Source organism: Pteropus alecto, unplaced genomic scaffold, assembly GCF_000325575.1.
Source record: "Pteropus alecto unplaced genomic scaffold, ASM32557v1 scaffold7, whole genome shotgun sequence".
Taxonomy (NCBI): Eukaryota; Metazoa; Chordata; class Mammalia; order Chiroptera; family Pteropodidae; genus Pteropus; species Pteropus alecto.
The window spans coordinates 11,347,872-11,368,324 of NW_006494614.1; the positions used below are offsets into that span (position 1 = coordinate 11,347,872).

The following is a 20,453-nucleotide window of genomic DNA, read 5'->3' on the forward strand; positions in this document are numbered from 1 at the left end:
GCTTTAGCTGATCATAATTTGGTTTATTTTAGGGATTTTGATTTTTCTTTGGGTCTAAAGTGTGATTTTAGGCTGTGCAGGGTGTACATGTATGTGCTTGTGAGTGCATACTGGCATGTTGTATGTATAAAACTATATGGGAACCAGAATTATATTTTAGTTTGGTTTATTTCAATTTTAAGGCTATTTGAATGGTTTGTACATTCACTCATGTTATTCTGTTGCTTGTAATTCTAAACTTGATATCTCTCAACATTTGATAATTTAATTTTAATAATCCTGTTTTTCTGTGTCAAAGTCAGTAATATATTATTCAATAGTTCATCCTTATAGTATCTAGCACTGTTGGAAAAATTTAAATTAAGAACAAAATTCACAGCCTAGTTACATTTTGTAGATCAAATATTGGGTGAAACTAGTTGATGTCACAATTGTTTAACATTCCCCAGATTTACCTCAGTAATAATTTGTTTTGGGTTTATTTCATTGCCTAAATGTTTCTGATGCATTCTTGTATTTTGTAAATTCCTTTATTATTTTATTTATTTATTTTATCCTCAAAGTCAGTTTTTCTAGTGTTCAGGAATATTATAAAGTAGATTAGTAGGCCACACAGAAATAATTTATGTTGTACATTGGACAATAACATTCTGGCCAGTAGAGGGCATTAGGAATAGTCACAAGTATAGGTTTCGATAAGATAAAAATATTGGTGTTTTAGTTGTGGGACAATTTCAACTAAAACATCTGTACTAAAATAAAATAATCCCATGATGTAAATGTGTTAAAGCATCATAGTTACATTTCTGAGTGGTAATTTAGGGTCTCAGTAATTACATACTTGCCTTAGTTATACATTTTGAAAATGAGTAGCTCTTATGTTGGAATGGAAATAGTCGGATTTTGACATTCTTCAGAAAAATTTAAGGTGTTAAGTTTCAAAATAAATGGTATGATTTCCTACTTTCGAAATATGTATATACAGCCTCTTAGTGCCTTTGTTTCACCATCTCTTAAATGTGGGAATCTGAGGGGATGCTCTCCACAGTCTTCTAGTTACATGACAATGTAAAAACAAGTCTGTTCATGTTTTGGGAGCATCTCTGCACACAGGAGAATTTAGATGTGTCTTATCCATCAGCCACTGGGGGGCTCCCTTGATCAAATCAGAACATGTATTAAAAATGTCATACAGCTTCTGGACATTGTGTGTCTGATTTCTTAGCGTTATTTCTTAAAATAGAACTGTTATTGCATTGTATTACCTTATACAATTTTAGAGATTTTCTGATTTCGTTTCCCACCCCTCCCCCAATTCCCACCCCCCTTAGTTTTGCAGTTCACCAAAACGTTTGAGTATTATACCATCTGACTCTCACAACAACCTGAGGAGTAAATATTTTTACTTATTTTTATGGATGAAGAAATCGAGCCTCCAAGACATTAAACTTTTCCTGATGTCACTCAAAATTTTTGGAATGGAAATTTAAGTCTAGTTTGTCTTATTCCATGTTCTGTACTCTTTTCATTGTAACAGAGTAAGCCCGAAGTTAATCTCATACATGTTACATGAAAAAGGTAATTTATTAAACTACAATTACTCATAGATATATTTTCAAGAGTCATAAGATTTTAGAAGTGAAAGGAATTAGCTCTTCTAAGTCCATATTAGCAAAAACACTTATGGCTGTCTCCACATTTCCAACTTTCATTTCATCTCGTCTCTTGTGTCTCATTACCTCAGGCATCTACTGAGAATTTGGCCACTGGGTTCCTATTTTTACAATTCCCAGGGACCATGAATAAATCCTAGGAAAGGACTTTGCTTGACCAGGCCTTGGTCACATGCTCACTCCTCTCTGGGAGTGATGTTAAGCTGGTCACTGTGGTTAAAAGCCTCTTTCGAGCCACTTGAAATGGGGACAAGGCTAATTCTCAAAGCAACTGAGGGAGCTGTTTCCAGAGGAACAGAGAAATAAAATGGCTTATGAGCACAGGCTGTTGGCTACCTCTGGGAAGGTCTGTGGGCAGCTGGGAGCAACAGGGGGACTCTGATGTCTGAAGATTATCAAAGGCAGGAAGAACACAGAAAACAAACTTCACTTATTAGCTCCTTTACTGGGGGCCAACCAATGAATGTAACCTAGAGCAAGAGTAGAAAAGGTCCAAAGAGTAGAGTGTTAAGGGTCAATCTTCAGAAGTATTATGTAAGATACATATTGGTTACCAATAAAACAAAAGCCAAGGAATACAAAGCTATGATTCCTGGCTTTACTTGACAGTGTGGGGTTAGTCCACCAAGTAAAGAGAGATGATGTGGCTTCTTACCTGGGGCTCACCTCTGTATTGAAGCTTTTACCAGGATACACAGGGCTGAGAATTATAGCTTCCTAGAGGGCCATGAGTTCACAGAATATGGGCTGGTGGAGCTCTGGAAGCCAGGTGAGCCATTTTCAGGATGCTGACTTAGATGCACATTTAAATATCTTCTGTTAATGGTAAAGGTATAAATCTTGGAACTTAAGCACACATTTTAGACCATTTATATTGCATTAACGTGCAAAGTAAAGAGAATTTCCTTAGAGAAAGGCCTTTTACTGATGTCTCCAGATTGCTTGCTTTGTGTTTCTATGTCTTGCTGTTGCACTTGTTAGGACCCTGGGTTTGCAATGTGCAACACAGGAATGCGTGAAAGAGGTTAACTAAATAAACAGGTGAAACTTTTTCACATTTCCTCTCTGTTTCTTTTGGCAATTTAAGTTCCTTTAAAAAGACAAAATGCCCAAGCATTTACATGGTTTCAGGACCCAGGTAAGTTAAATTCTGCTAGCTAGTTTTTCTGTTTAATGTTGCCTGAAGAGAATCTTTAAGATGTAGAGATTTTGTTAGGACGACAAAAAGATTAGTTGAGAAGATATGAACCCATGGGATAAAGCACATTTATTGATAGAATAGTTAACTTAATCATGAACGCACAGAGAAAATTATTTTAAAAGGACCGATATAACTTAATTTAGGATCAGGTATTAAATATTAATCCCTCTACATTGTGTTGTGGGCAAAAAATGAAAGCCTGAGAGACCAGGTGAGTGCTCTGTCCTAGCCTCGATCTATAAACTTCCATGGCTCTGGTTCCACGTGACTATTTGAGGTCTCAAGTGTGAACTCTCATCCCCATTTTCTTTCTGCCCCAACTTGCTCAGAGATGAACTCAGATTTTCTGCTTTGGTCCCATCAGAGTTCTACAAGTAGGCTTGTATTGTGTTATTTCTTTTTCTCTCATTAATTGCTTTTGCTCAAATTATGAAATGCAGAAGATTTCATTCTCCTGCCAATTTCTCTTCAAATGGGTTTGGATGACAATACCCTAGAGTTACATGGTCCTATGTCATGCAGAGTGTGGTCACTAGACCAACAATAGCAGCACCACCTGGGAATTCATAGAAATGTTCAATCTCAGCTCTCACTCCAGAGCTACCAAATCAGAAGTATGAGAAATATTGCCCTTTACTGTATTTTAACACACTGTATTGAATATGTTACTTAAATTATCTTTCTCTTCCATTAGACTGAAGTTTCAGTTGGGAAAGAATCTGTGTTGTCTAGTTCACCAGTGAGTATGTAGGGCCTAGCATAATTTCTGGCAGATAGCAGGTGCTCAGTGAACGTTTGCTGAATGATAAATGAATGAATATCTGCTGGAGTAAGGGTTATTTCCTTAATCGAACTGTTAAGTAACCAAAGTGTTTAGAAGGGCTCAATGAAAGAGTATTGCTAACAGTGGAGACAAATGAGGTGTGTAATTAACACCTCAGATCCTATTGTTATTTCCTAGAAGATTTTCTGCCCAGTTGACTGTGATTAAGCAAGGGTAGACAGCCTCCAACATAGCAAGAGGGTTGGTTTGTCAAAGAAGGTGATCCTTGTTCTAGACTACTATATCTTCGAATTGTGAGTTTATGATCTGCTGCTGAATTCACTACATATTCCCCTTGGCGGGCTGAACCTTTGCTCTCTTTCGATTTAAAAATGTCACATTCCAATTAAATCAACCAATTTGTCTGTCCTCCAATTTTATCTTTGAAATCTAAAATCTTTCCACCTTCTTCTTTCCTTTTTTTCCACCTCCTCACTTTCCTTTTCTTCTTTAGTACAGACTCCTCCTTATTGCTCTCTGGCTTATTCTAAAATCTGTCTACCTGGGCTTCAGTCTTTCATCCTCTTTCATTCGAGGATGCTTTCAAGATTGCAGTTCTGGCCAAATTCTTTGGTTAGAATTCTCGGGCAATTTTCTGTTGCCTGCAGGATAAGATCCAATGTCCTTAGGCATTTGAGGCCTTTCATGGACATGCCTGCCCGGCAAACCTCCACTCCTGCCATTCCCCTTCCTACCCCACACTCTGGCGACCACAGGCCTCTTCTTGTTCTCTGAACACCACTGGATCTCTGTACCTCCATGTCTTTGTTTATGCTGTTTATCTGAATTAATTGTCAGCCTGGTGAACTCTTATATTATGCTTCAGTTCAAATTTTCAGTGAAGGCTCCTCTCTCCTTCTCCCACAGAACAGTGTATTTCTTCTTCTGTGCTCACTTAGCACATTGCACATGCAAGGTATCATTCTCTATTGCAATTACTTACCTGTTTACTTGGCTTTCTCTTCTGATAGAGCATATTAGAAAGCCCAAGAGCTAGGGCTTTCTAATTCACAACACAATATGTTGCAAAACTTGACACACAGATGTTAATAAATGTTCGTTGATTGAATAAACTTTATTTTCAAAATATTTTTTAGTAAGTCCTCCTCTAGCCCCCACTGCATTTCAGTAATGTTTTCTGTTTGTTTTTATTAAGAAAAAGCTCATCTCATTGGGAATATGCCCATTTGCTGGAGCATATTCTCTGATACCCTCTAGATCTACAGCATTTTTATAGGGTTAAAGGAGGTAATTCTATTCCCCAGGACAGCTGTGACTGAGCTAAGCTTGGCTAAGTACATAGTGTTTGTTAATGTCACGACTCTGCTCCCCAAAGCCCTCAAAACACCCAGAGAAGATGCAAGTGAGAAATAAATATTTTTGTTTATAAGCCAACCAGTCTACAGTATTTTTGTTTTAGTATTCTGAGCAATCTAAGGCAGTACTTTGATCTCTCTGCCTGCCGTCACTCCCACCTGCACGTTTTCTTCCTTCGCAACCTAAGACTAAAACCTAAGGAAATCAAAATCGGTTGCTTGTTCAGCAAAAGGTAGGTCACGTTATCCTAGGAACCAAAACCAAAACAAATAACAACAACTTAAAAAGAAACTCAAACCTATGTTAGATAGAATTGAAATCCATGGAGTGAAAAGTAAATGGAGAAATTTAGTTTCTTGAGAACTAGAGGGTATCAGAGAGTAATGAAAACTATGTACATTTCTACACTAGAAAGGTCAATGGAAATGAAAAGACTTGAGTCTGATCAAACTATACTCACCACTTAAAAGGAGCCAGCGTGCCTGTTGTAGAAGCTCACAGCTCAGATGCCTAGGAGCTCTGTGTGTCAGGGCTTCTTTGATTGGAAGAAAGAACAATGCAGGTTATCACAAGTGGTGGTGTTTGATTGTAATGGTAACTGTTGGAATAAGAGATAAAAGAGTTTCTGGAATATTCTTACAGCTAAACTTCAAGGATCTAGTTTGGGAGCTAGAAGGTTGTCTGGGATTGTAATAGGCAGCTCCAGAGGACAAGGGACACTGTTAGTTACTCAGCAGCAGCAATTAATTGAGCTTAATTTTTCTAACTTGCCATGGATATAAGTTGGCTGTTACTTTTGTTTCAGCCTCACTTTGCTTATCTTTCTCCTTCTGCTTCCATTGACAATAAAATGTCTCCATATATTTTTCATTAAAATTTTTGAGAAGAAAGAATGTCATCATCACAACTAATCACCTTCTGTTTGGGGGAAGCTTTTGTACCAGACCACCTCATTACCTGTGGCCAGCCTATAGATCTGGCTGTTCTTGGGCCAGGTACATAACTGCCCTAACCAGTCGGCTGAAGATAGGGAAGAGCAGAGTGGGGGGCTGTGTGTGTATTTGTGTGTGTGTGACATGGTGCCACATGATGGGTTATGCTTAAAGAACTGCCTTGAGATGCTTTTCTCAGCAAAGGCTGTTTTGTAACCCATTTATGAGTTTGTGGGCAGGGCAGCCATGCTAAGGCAAGATATCTTCAGTAGAGATGTATTTTGGAAATTCTGATTATGATTTCTCATAAGTATTACCAGTGAGGTTGATCTCTTCATATCCTCCTGTTTTTTTTTTGCTTTCTTTTGTTCATATCCTCTCCTTTGCTCTCCTCACTAGGGTCGAAAACACTGTTTTTGTTTCTATGTACATGTGTGTGATTAAAGAGGGAAATTAGGCTTTAGTTTTTCATTAGTGAGAAACTGATAAATAAGAAATAATCAGGTAGAGTTATCAGGTAAAAGGCTACATGCTGCCCCAAAGACTTATATGTCAACATGATTTGCATTACGGTTGTTCTTTTTGCTCTGTATAAAACCCCTCTTCTCTGCCCCGCCCTCCAAAGTACAGAAAGAAAGGTTGACTGATGGTTTATCTTGCAGCCTCAGTTATATATATAAGTGCTTCATACCTCTGAATGCATATTTTGTTAGCATCTTTCTTCCTGGCTTACATAAACACTTTTGTTATATTGCCAGGTTGTTCTCCTTTACCACCCAGTTTCTAACTCAAACTTGATCCATAACTGAGTAATTGATTTATTCATTTGCCAACACCTTACAGAGTGCTTAACTACAAACCAGAAACATCTGGTGTCACTGGTCTGCTTATCATTATTAGACAATGTATAAGTCTAAATTTTCCTCAGAGAACTGTTTCCACCATCATTCCTTTTCATAAATCAACTTTTCTTAAATCATCTCTTGATGTATGACTGCTTGATACCACACAAACTAGAAGAACATATTTGTAAGAACATATCCATAAGACCTTATTTCTTATGTCCAAATTGTTTATATATTTCTTTGATGAACTATCCATCCTTCTCTACTCCTCAGAGTTCTTGCTAGCATCTTCATTTTCTTTAAAGTTCAGATGCGCAGGATGTGCTCTTCTGCCTCTTTTGTCTCCCACCCCCTTAAGCAAAGGCAATGTTTATAATTCCCTCTAAAATGCTATTTCATCCAAAGATAAAATAAATATACTCAGCTTTCTACAAATCTGCTCTTAAGATTTGAGTCTCCTAGTTTTTTCACCTGAATTATCCCTCCACCCATCTTTTTTCCCTTACAGGAATCCCAGTGCCTCGTATGATGCTAAACTAATGGCAGATGCTCATTTTGTGTTTGTGGACCCTGAACCACCACCAGTATTGTCTTCCAACCTTGGTTCTTTCCATAGCTGTATTCTAGCTTTCGCTTTCTTCATATCATTGTTTTTAACCCTTTTTCTTTTCTAATTAAAAATGTTCATAATCCACTCATCATAGTAGATGGGCAATCAATGGTTTTTGATTATCTAAAACTTGTCTGATATTATCTCTCAACTCTTCCTATTGATTTTTTTTTGTGTCATCATTGTCCTGATGCCCATCTTTCCTTTAAATATTTGACAATTCCACTTCTATGTGAGAAGGTACCCTCCTTGCCCATGACATAGTTCTGCTCCTACATTTCTTGAAGTTTGTAATCAATGTGTTCATTTTAGTTAAATCTAATAGATATAAATTATATAAACTGAGTGCTAATCTATATCACCCTCTGTGCTAGGTACTTGGAGCTTCCAGGAAGGCAACAGATTACTTTCTTAAAGCAATTCTCCCTTCCATTCCAAAGGAAATATTTTCACACCGTTTTTGTGGGAAGAGTGATACTTGCTGTATATTCTCTAGGGTGGGGTTTATGAAGGAGAAAGGAGGTCTCCTGAATAATTTCACCCTTCTGACTCTTTGAAATACCTCCTCTTCCTGCTAATAGGTGCCAGAGATTCCCCTCTAATTCTCTCTGGGGTGACTTAGGGGAGACTATACTTAGCTTTTGAAGGCCTTTCCATCACATAAGGATATGAGTCAATTCTCTGAAACATCAATACCATGCATACACTCCTCCTTGTTGATAGAAATTTATTAAGTCTTTTTTGTTAGTGATCTCTGCCAATGTTATGGAAAATTCTTATGGTTTCTATATCTGTTGGCCTGATCCTCACTTTGATATTGGGCAGATTCAAATTGGCCTTGAGCCTTTAAACCCTCAATGGTTTGCAACAACAATTCATAAGCAGCGCTTCCACTGTGCTTAGTCTTTAAGATCTCAAATAACCCCTTGCTGACACCTGAATTAACATTAGGCTTCTGAGTATCCTTGTTGGTACTGATTATTCCTGAGCTTTTAAGCAGGCAGTGATATTGGTGTTTTGGGTACAGCAATCCTTAATTGAATAGGACTGGCTTCTTCTTCTTCTTCTTCTTTTTTTATTGCAGGATTTAGCCTCCCTGTGTCCTACCACAAAATGCCATTAGTGTTCTCTATCAGAATAACTGAACATGCCCACACACTTTCCCAAACACCTTCCCCATCTCGTTAATCACTTTTCCTTATTTTTTGTGGATTATAGTCAATTATTTAAGCAGAGTGTTTTATCACATGTAGTATATGACAGCCCTTGAAAACCAAACAAAATTTGAGCACATTTTCATATGCAATGGTTGTTATTTTCTCAGCACTTTTAATAAAAATTACCTTCATTTGTATTTCTGTTATAGTCATGTACTTTTTCTCACAAATGTTTCTGATGCTCTCACTGCTTTTGCAAGAACTGTCTATAATTAAGTTAAAAATTGTGTGTAGATGACCTTAAAAACTAAGTAAACACAATAAACATACATAAGTAGATTAAGACCAAAGTGATGGTTCTAAACTAAAATTCCTTGTTCTATTAACAAGCACAGTTGCTGGACCTGGCTCCAGAACTTACTTTGTGCATAAGTATCAAAGTTTGCAAACTGAAGTTCATTAAGTATAGGAGTCCTCTACAGTTTTCCAAAGCAGATAGTGGTAGCAATGCTATTAGGGGTTCTTATTGCTACTAGTTACAAGGGAGCGAATTATGTCCAAGAATTCTTTCACTAAGTACACAAACCAGGAAGTTTTAATTTATTAGTTAATGGAGGTGATTGAAATGTCACCTCTGGGTTTACTTTTAATCTGCTAATATTTACATTAGAAAAACTGACCATATCAGAAGGTTTTGCTACTTCACTCATGCTTTAATTTAAAGGGACAATAGTAGTTCATAACAGCTAGAACTATCAGTTAATGAGTAAACCAAACAACAGATTTTTTTTTGTTTTTTTGACAGGCTTGATTTATATTAGGAACTATATACAGATTCTTCTTTGTTAAGGGCAGAGGTAGGTGTGAGAGAAATGCATTTTATCAAGACTTATCTAGTAAATTAGAAATGAATTAGGGAAAATAAGTAAATGAAAATTAGTTATGAATTAGTTATGCACCTGCTTTTGGCTTATTTACTTAAATTCTTAAAAATTTGAAACTCTTATAATTGTCAAGATGACATGTGAAGGATGATGGGAAAGCAAGTGAGTTGCTCTTATAATTTCTACACTTTAGTCATAAGTCATAAGTGATAAATACTGGATTTTCAGCATATGCATGATCTCAGTTAAATCACCTGTAATTTAAATCTCAGCATCCTTGTACATAGATCACCATGAGCTGGGCAGTCATTTGACTTGCCTGGTAATATCTGAGCTACATATACAGAAACCAATATCCTTGCGGCAGAGACTATTCATCTGTCACCTTGTGTTCACCTTCTCCTTCTTTTTTTTCTTATAAGCTTTTCATTTTTAGCAAGGCACATAGCTGCCCTGCTAGAGATTTACTCTCTTGTTCTCTCTTACAACTTGATGTGACCATATGACTAAGTTACTCCCGGAGGAATACAAGCAGAAGAGATGTGTATAACTTCCACATAACTTCATTGACAAAAATTGCTCTGTACTTCTCTCTCTTCCTTCCTGTGGACTATAATGCAGTTATGATGGGGAATCATCTTTAGCTATGCAGATAAGGACAAGCCCTGAGGGGAGGGTTGAGCCCCAAGATGGAAGAAACCCAACTCCTTGGATGACTTTGTGGAGCAGAGTCTCCTACTCACTCTGGGCTGCCCTCCTATCTCTAGACTGTCATGTAGACAGAAAGAAACAACATTTTGAACTACTATATTTGGGAGTCTCTTCTTTCAGAGCAGCTTAGCCTGAACCTTAACTAGTAAAGGACATTAATTTATATTCAATGAGTTCATTTTCTTTTCATGTGAAAGCATTTCCTAGCATTTTTTGGAACAAGGCTGGGGACATTAGGATAAGTTTTGAGGAAAAAGGAAGCTGGCACTGCACGATGCAATTTTAGAAGTTTGTTTTTCTGAGAGAAGATGGCACATTTACGTTTTCTCTTTCAGGGACATAATTCCATTCATATTATTTATTGGGTGCCTACTGTGTGTGAAACATCATAAGAGTCCCTAGGGATTCAGAGATGAAGTAGACATGGTTCCTGTCTTCAAGGAGCTCACAATCTACTAGGGCAGACAGCAGAAATACACAAACAAATGCATTGCAAGATATGATGTATATATAATAGATATAAAAATGAGGAGCTATGGGAATATAGAGTTGAGAGAGGGGACTTCTATAGTGACAGAGAAGGAAGGAGGATCTCAAGAAGACTTTACAGAAGAAATTGCATTTGAACTACACGATGAAGAATTGGTAGAAGAAGAATGGGAAGCCATGGGGTCAGGTTTCTGAAGTGGTGGGCACCAATGTCAAGGGAGCTTGGAAAACACAGGAAATATCCAGATTTTCTTGAGTACGAAGTGAGTGAGAAGTGGTAACAATAAACTCTGGAAAGATAGTTTTGAGGTCACATAGTGAAGGAGTCTTGAATATTATCCTAAGAAATCCTCATTATTTTGTACTGATGGGGAAATAGTAGAGGATTTTGAGTGCTGCAATTAAAAATCAATAGTGTGTGCTAGGATACTGGTTCTATACCTTTAGCATGTACCAGAATCTTCTTGAGTGTTTGTTAAAATAGAGATTGATGGGCCCTCATCTTCAGAATTTCTGACTCAGTAGGTCTTCAATGGGGCTCTAGACTTTGCATTTTTAATGAGTTCCTAGATGATGCTAATGCTGCTGGTCTGGAGATGCCATTCTGAGAAACACTGCTCTAGGAAGATGTATCTGTCAGTTGTACAAGGGTAGAGTTGCAGGGTGAGGAGTCTACATGTAGGTGGATCAGATAAGAAGACTGGTCAGGTTGAGAGGACTAAATTATTGGAAAAGGAGGAGGCATATATAAACATTTCTGTAAAGGTAAATGGAAAGGCTTTAAGACTATGGATGCAAGACATGATTTCAGGGACATAATTTCACTTATATTATTTATTGAGTGCCTACTGTATGTAAAACATTGTTGGAGTCCTTAGGGATACAGAGATGAAGTGGACATGGATCCTGTCCTGAAGGAGCTCACAATCTACTAGGGCAGACAGACAGACTATGGTTGCGAGATAAGCTACAAAGAGAGAGAATCATGTTTATTTAATGTGAATGATAAAAAGCATGGTAATCTTGTTTTCTGAGACTGAGAAGGTAGAAGGAGCAGAAGATTTGAGTGTAGGAAAATGATCATGATTTCAGTTTAGAATGGCTGTGTTTGAGGCACTTACAGAGTATTTACAGGGAGATGTTCACCAGACATAATTCACGGCTCTGGAATTTGAGAAAGAAAGAGATCAGAATTAATGACCCATGCTGAAAAGCCACAGGTGTGGAACTAATTTTTGCCATGATGGAGATTGGGATGGAGTATAAATATACAGGATGTGAGGGCTAAGGACAAAGCCTTGAGATGAAAAGAAGACAAAGAATGAGGAGAGTAAAATATCCTGGAAGGCATGAGCTTAAACAAGAAAGGGATGGTTAGTTGTTTTAATTGAGGCGAGAATGAGTAGATTTGCCTTTTCGTAAGTCACCCATGACTTCTGGGAGATTAGTTTTGAAAGAACTGGAAGGGGCATGCTCAGAAGGCAAAGAACACAGAAAAGTCAGTGGAAGGTGAGAATGGGTTGATGATTAAGAAATTCAGGTAGGAGATCTAGGAGAGAGATGAAGCAGGAGCTTGAGGGGGAATAGGGCCATAGGAAGTTTATTCTAGTGTCTAAGAGACTTGAGCAAATGAATAGGTAAGATTAGGAGTGGGAGGGAGAAATACAGGAAGAGAGAGAAGAAGAAAGAAGAAGGAAAAGGAGAAGAAAAGAAGCAGCAGCAGCAAGTTTACAGAAAAGTTGAGAGAGGATAGATTTAAGGGCTAAAACATGCAGGTGGAGGTGTCTTCTCAGTTAACAAAGAAGAGATGATCTGTGGAGAATGAAGAGATAGGGAGAGGCTGTGGGAGAGAGGTGAGGAGCAGATGTTTAGAACGGTCATTTCCTTAGGAGTATACAAGAATTTACAAACTTTCAATCTTTTCTGTCATCACTCTTGACTTAGTGGTGAGCTCCTCCATGGGACTTAGAGAGGTAACTCCAGGTCAGGTCAGTTGAGTCAGGCCAATATGTGGCCTTGGGTCCCACCTGCAGCCTCCTGGCTCCAGGGTGCAGCCTGGCATGGATGCCATAGGAATTCCAGGAGACACAATTTCATACTCATTTCCTGATGGGTGGCTTTTGCTGTAAACATAGATTTTTGACTTTTAATTTTTTTTCAATTCTACATTTGGTAATTTAATGAGTAACATTCTCCAACAGAGCTCTTTGGGTAACATATTCCCTTATTTGATCACTGTACCACATTAAGCTACTTTAAAAGCTCCCCAAATTTGACTCTCACTTTAACCCTGCTAGAGTGAGAGAGTGTATGCAAGGCTTAGCTAGGATACTTCTTAGAATGGGAGGAGCCCCACGTGCTTTTCAAGTAATATAGCAACACAGAGACCAAAGTAGATTTATATCATTTCTTATTTGCTTATGTTTTATATTCATAATCAGAGGCCTAGGAAAATGTCAGGATATTCCTTTCAGGATTTTTTTTTTTTTTTTTAGAGAATGAGGAAGTTTATTTAATCATAAACTAATCAGAGCATGTCGTCTATACTATGTAGTCACAGTAAATGATTTTGGCTCATGTCTGCAAGCAGTAGATGACAGCACACTACTTTTTCTTTTAAAGTTTTATAGTTTTATGTAGTCATGCAATTGCCACTAGAATTTGTAAGCATTTGGAGCCATAACCTTGGATGTTATGCCACATGAGGGCAAGTTATCAAATATTTGATTTATAATAAGAAATTCTGTAAATAAAGATTTATTTTGGCATTCTTTAATTTTAGGGTTAACTGAGCTGACTAAAAAAATGTATTTACTATTTCACCTTATTATTACTTCTATGAAATGTCTGTTTTTTGTATAATGTTTATTTGAAATTATGTACCACAAATAAGACCAGAGGTAGAAAACAGCACACCAAATAAGAAGCCTCAAACAAAACAGAACAAAACAAACAAGATAATACATTCTTACAAACTCTCCTGAACCAACTATGTTCAAGAATTAAGAAGTTGCACCCCTTACCCACGTCCATTCACGAGGCTGGTAAAAGTCATGCTTTCTGGCTTTTTACAATCTAAGTATGTTCTCGGCACCTAATGAGCTTTTTAAAAGCCAGCTTAAAGTCTTCATTAAAACTTGTGTAGAGCAGAGGGTTGATCAGAGAATTAACATAACCAAGCCATGTCAAAAAATCGGCTACTTCAGAGGACACAGTGTAGATACTCAAACCTACAATCAACTCTTTGATAAAAAATGGCAGCCATGACAAAATGAATGCACTCAAAATCAGTCCCAGGATGCGCGCTGCCTTGCGCTCCCTGGTACTGGAGATCTGCTGGCGTTCTCCTGGGTAATCCAGATCATTGTCGAAGGGAGGGATCCTGATGGAAGTGTGGATCTTTTCAAACTCTGTGGTAGGGTCTGAGGTGGAGAAGTCAGACACACAGAAAGTCTGTGTAAGTTTACAACTCGCAAATGAATTTTGGCTATCTGTGCTTCTGCTGCTTAAGTGCCGGCTTGACCCTCTTTTCTGGTAAAGGCTCTTGGCTGCATGGTAAATCCGGTAATAGAGAATCAATATCAAAGTCAAAGGGATATAAAATGCCCCAAGAGTAGAGTAAATGGTGTAGATGACATGGTCATGCTGGATGGTGCATTGACTAGGAGGCGGGCTGAGTTGGCGGTGGCTCCTCCAGAACAGAGGGGGCATGGAGATAAAGATGGAGATGGTCCAGACGGTGAGGATCATCAGTCCAGCTCTCTTGGCGGTCCTCTTTCTTGCATATTCAATAGCATTGGTGATGGCCCAATACCTGTCCAGGGCAATCACACAGAGATGGAGGATGGAGCAGGTGCAGCAGGTCATGTCCACGCTTAGCCACACCTCACAGATGAAGTACCCTAGCTTCCAGCTGTCCATGACAATGTACATGATGCTCAAGGGCATGACAAGCACAGCCACCAAGAGGTCCGTCACAGCCAGAGAACAGATCAGGTAGTTGGCAGGCTGGTGGAGCTTTTTGGTGGTACAGATGGCCATAATCACAGCCAAATTTAGCAACATGGTCAGGGTGGTGATGATCACTAGAGTCATGGAAATGAGCATCTTCTCAGTGATGGTCTTGGCTCTCACAGCCACATTGGCTTCTGTGGTACAGTTAGTGATGTTCATGTTTTTCCTGTTCCAATATGCACTGTGGAGAAGCTGTTGGTTATTTTCCTTCAGCTGGAAACTACTTAGACTTGAATGTCTTTCATTTGTAAGAGGACTGTAACTTCAGCTATGTAGTCTCTGTGTTCCATTTTGTGTGGGTAAAAGGAAGCACCACAGCATTTCTTCTGAATGAAGCATTCCTGGAAAACAGTATGTTACCGGTTAGTGAATGAAAAAACTATATTCTCTTTCCTGGAAAACATGATGATATTTTGGTATTCATAAATTCTTTGCACAATTTTGATATAAATTTTCTTTTCTTCTCTGCATGCAAACTTCATCTTTAACATTACTTCTCAAAGGATTTTTTTTTTTTTGGTAAGTTACCAAACTCTTTCTGATGAAGACATTATCAAATTTTAAGTCTATCTTTCCGCCTAGATGTCTTTCTTTTTTATGTTTTTTCTCTTATATACGGTACAAATTTACACATAAAAGGCTGTTTTTACATTTGTAAACATACATTCACTTTATATTATGCTTTAATAATTTTGGGACCATTACCTTAAAGAAAAAAATATATTGTTTATAATAAGCAGCCTTCAAACCATATTTATGGTTTCACAGGAAATATTTAACTTCAGAGATATATTAATGTCTCAGTGGGATTGTGTGATTTTGTCTAATTATTTCTGATATTTTATATATCCCACTGTACATTTCTTTGGAGAAAAAAGGGAGGAAAAGCATATAATATTATTTTGATATTTATGGCAAATTGTTCTCAGAATAATACAGTAAATTGATTATGAAACAGCATCATTATTAAGCTTGAAGATCTCGACATTTTAAAAAATGTGTTTAGTTATGGCTAACATTTGTGTTCTATTTATATCATCTGTCTGTTTGTCTGTCTTTCTATCTACCTATTGATCATCCATCCATTGGATAGCTATGATTAAGCTGGAAAGTCAATGAGATAGTCAGTGACATTTATTGATTGCATAGCTATAAGAAAATTTCAAAAAGTAAAGTTAAATATAAATGTATATTTACAAGACAATCAAAATTCACATAGGGACATTCACAGCTAATGGCTGTTGATTAGACATGGATCAAATCCTCTGAATCTATAGGATTAAGTCCAGGAAAACTTCAAAGAAAAACTGGTGTTTCAACAATTTTAAGAATAGACATAGATTGATGTAGATTAGGCCTAATAGACACAGTGATTTCAGCAAAAGATGAGGGCAGAAGCACGTGAGGTGCATGTGGAATGGAAGTGAAAGTGGGGAGAGTCTTTGGGTAGAGTGGGGATGCAAAGGCAGGAAGCAGGAATCAAAATCTCCAGCCTAGGTGAAGTCTAGCTCAGGATTTAATTTCTCCTGCCCATAGCTCAAAAACCAAGAAGAGGGAACATGGGTGCCATTGATCTTTCAGATATAGAAAATGAAATGAAATAAAGTAATATTGATTTCACTAAAAAACAAAAACGGAGTAATTATTTTCTAAAGACAGTTTGTATCATTCTGTAGCTAAATGAGAAACATTCGGTCTCTCCGTTTCCATTATACTTTTACAGTGTTTCTGTGGATGTACCTACTTTTGGATGCCTTGTGTTTCTCTAGTTCTTCCGAGTGACTTGTTCCAACAATTCCCTCTTTCTTACAAATGGAATGTTTTCTTCTCCACTGGTATCTTTCTCTCCTTTTATAATCACTTCAAATGTGCATTTACATTTGAGACCAGGATATAAAATTAAAAGCGTATGAGCTCTGGAATCAGATAGACCTGGGTTCAGGTTGCATTTGAGCCATTTACTAGATGCTTGGGCAACTTCTGTACATATCTTCCTGTGTCCCAAGGGTTTATTTCTCTATTTTGACCTCTTTCTCCATAATAAAATTAAATAAAGTTGTTTTTCCTGTAAATATTAATCCTTAGTTATGTCTTTCTTGGTTCTTGAGGTCTGTTGAATAGAATAGTTCTCAGTAAAAGTCTTTGCCACTCTGATTGTAAGATTGAATATAGAGAGTAGCATGGATAAGAGACAAAAAGCTTTAGAAATTTCAATTTGATAATAGAAGCAATTAGTAAATGCAGTTATTTGGGGCAATCAGAGGCTTCTCACTTCCTCCCTGGTCCTTCGAATGTATTCTCTGCCCATTGTTATCATAGCCAGAGTCATTTTTAAGGACTCAGCCTTCGAAGAGCAATGTGTTATCGAGACCATCTGGACGGTATATGTGACTGAACCTAAGGCGTCTATATAAACTTTTAAGATTTTGACAGGCAGGCACAGAGATCTATTCATCTTGTGGCCTCTCAAAACAAGCCTCATGTGTAATTTCTCTTGCTTATTAAGCCTGCCACCTACCAATCTGGAGTGGTCTGCCTCTTTCTCTCATCTCTCCTTGCTCTTTGTGTAAAAGTAACAGTTTCCTGAATTTTTTGAACCAATAGTTCATGATCCATCTTGAATAAAATTTTGCATTTGGGTGTGAGGTAGGTGTTAAGGTTTTTTTTCCCCTCATATGGATGTTGCATTATTTCAACACTTTTTGTGGGAAAGACTGTTCCCATTGAAATACGTGTCATTTTATTTCTATACTCTCTCTTCTATTCCATTGATCTGCCTTGATGCCAATACAGCATTGTCTTTATTAGTAAGTTATGAGATCAGGTGGTGTGACTCCAACTTTGTTCTTCTTTTTCAAGATTGTTTTGGCTATTCTAGGTTCTATGAATTTCCATATAAATTTTAGAATCAAATTGTCAGTTTCTACAAAAACCCTGCTGGATTTTTCATTGGGATCGTATAGAAATTACAGAATAATTTAAGGAGAATTAAAACTTATTGATATTATGCATCGTACAATTCATGAACGAAGTAGCATTCTTCATTTAGTTTGGTATTTTTTAATTTCTCTCAGTAACATTTGTGGTTTTCAGTGTTTTGCACATATTTATTCAAATTTATCCTTATGTGTTTTAATGTTTTTGATGTTTTATAAGTGGTACTTGTTTCATTTTCCATTTTTATTGCTTGTATAGATAAATACAATGGATTTTTGAATATTAATTTTAAACCTATGAGCTTGCTAAATACCCTTATCAATTCTAGTAGATATTTTGTAGATTCTTATAATTTTTCTATGAAAATAATAATTAGGTTATTTGCAAATAGAGACAGTTTTATTTCTTTTCCAATTTTATTTCTTTTTTCTTTCTCTTGCCTTATTATACCAATTAGAATCCCAGTAAAATGCTGAGTAGAAGTGGTGAAACCAGATATTCTTACTTTGTTCCCAATATCAGAGGAAATGTTCATAAGTAACCATTAATATAATATTAGCAATATTTATCTTAGATTCCTTTTGTTATTAGTTTGACCAATTTTTCTCCTATTCCTAAATTGCTGATTTTTTTTAAAAAAATAACAAGCGTGTAGTTAATTTTATCAAATCTATCTTTTCAACCATTAAGATGATTTTATGACCTATTTTCTTTATTCTGTTAATGTGGTGAATTACAGTGATTAATTTTTAGATGTTAAACCAATTTTGCATTTTTGGAAAAACTGCAGTTAGCTATAGTGTAGTATCCTTTTTGTATATTGCTGAATTTGATTTTGTACTAATATTTTGTTAAGAATTTTTATTTATGTTTATGAGAGATAGTTGTGTAAAAAAAATTTTTCCTTTATCTTGTCTGGTTTAGGTATCAAAGCTATGTTGGCCTTAAAAAATAAGTGCTCAAAAACTTTCTGAAAGAGTTTGAGAAATATGGGTGTCATTTCTTTTGCAAATATTTGATGAAATGTACTGGTGGATCCTTTGGATCTCGAGTTTTCCTTATGGAAAGATTTTTAATTATAAATTTAAATTCTTTAACATACATAGGGCTTTTCAGAATTTCTATTTATTCTTGTGTCACTTTTGGCAATTTATGTCATTTAAAGAATTTGTCTATTTCATTTGATAAGTTCATAGTCATAAAATTGATTATAATATTTCTTTTACATCCTTTTAATGCCTGTAATATATATAGTGATTTTCCTTTTTCATTCTTGATATCGATAATTTTAGTTTTTTTCCTTGATCATTGGTATAGGTAAGAATTTTTCAATTTTATTGATCTTTGCAAATAACCTTTTGAATGACTCGATTTCTTCTATTATCTATTATCTATTTAATTACTTTCAGCCTTTATATTTATTATTTCCTTCCTTTACTTACTTTATGTTCTTTTTTAGGTCTGTTAATGTAGACAATAATTAGTTTAAGACTTTTTTTTCCACCAACAATAGAAGCATTTAGAAATAGAAATTTTGCTCTAAACAAGATAATTAGTTTAAGACTTTTTTTTCACCAACAATAGAAGCATTTAGAAATAGAAAATTTGCTCTAAACACTATTTTAGCTGCATTCTAAAATTTTTAATATTTGTATTTTCATTATCATTAGCCAGAAATATTTTTTAATTTTTTTTATGGTTTCTTATTTGATTTATAAAATATTTAGGAGTGCATTTTTTTTAACTTTAAAATTTTTAAGGATTTTATAGTTTCTTTTAAAATTTATTTTTTTAATTCCATCATACTCAGGCTCACAAAACATAGTCTATATAATTTCAATCATTTGAAATTTATTGAAACTGATTTTATGGCTCAGCTTATAGTCTATTCTGGTAGCGTTATATATACGTGTGTTTAAAATAATGTATATACTGTGATTGTTCCATGTAAATTGCTTGACAGTATTGTTCAAATCTTCTATACCTTTACTAATGTTTTGTTAACTTGATCTATCAATTATTGAGAGAAGAGTGTTAAAAGCTCCAACTATAATTGTGGGTATGCCAATCCCTCCCTTAAGTCAGTCCCTCTCTTTAGTTCTGTCAAAGTATTTTGATACGCTGTTATTAGATACTAATTTAGAACTGTTATGTTCTCTTGATGAATTGACTATTATATCATTTTGTAATGTTCTCATTTGTCCCTAATAATGTTCTATGTTCTGATGTTTACTCTGTTCTATGTTCTGATGTTTTACTATGATACTAATATAGCCACCCAGCTTTCTTTTAGTTAGTATTTGTATGGTATATCTTTTTTCTATTCTTCTACTTTTAATCTATCTATGTTTTTATATTTAGTGGGATTCTTACAGACAGCCTCTAGTTTAGTCTTGCATTTTCATCCAGTCTAACATTCTCTGCATTTTAATTAGGATGTTTAGATCATTTACACTTAATGTAATTATTACAATTATAGATATGCTTGATTTTAATTCTACCATCTTTTTATTTATTTTCTTTGGAGTGATTATAAATGGCATTGTGTTTTTAATTTCAGTTTTCACATGTTTATTTTTAAGACATAGAAATATGATTGATTTTGTGTGTTAATCTTGTGTTATGCAAACTTGTTTAACTCTTATTAGTTATAGGACATTTTTGGTAGGTTCTTGGGTTTTCTACATAGACGATCATGTCATTTGCAAAGTGCAACACTTTTATTTTTTCTTTCTCATCTGTATGCCTTTTCTAGCCTCATTGAACTGGCTAGACCTTTTAGTATTATGTTGATTATCAATAGTGAGAGTAGACATCTTTATCTTATGACTTATCTTAGAGAGGAAGCATTTAATCTTTC

The 20,453-nt window shown here is 36.0% G+C and overlaps 1 protein-coding gene across 1 annotated transcript in view; it reads right to left on the reverse strand.

Moving 5' to 3' along the window:
- Positions 1-13,500: 13,500 nt before the first annotated feature.
- HTR1E (5-hydroxytryptamine receptor 1E) overlaps positions 13,501-20,453 on the reverse strand; it is a 61,038-nt gene continuing 54,085 nt past the window's right edge. The window contains exon 2 of the mRNA XM_006926333.1: positions 13,501-14,997. Within this exon, the coding sequence (XP_006926395.1) occupies positions 13,718-14,815 (1,098 nt within the window). The 5' untranslated portion in view covers positions 14,816-14,997 and the 3' untranslated portion in view covers positions 13,501-13,717. The remainder of the gene's footprint in view (positions 14,998-20,453) is intronic.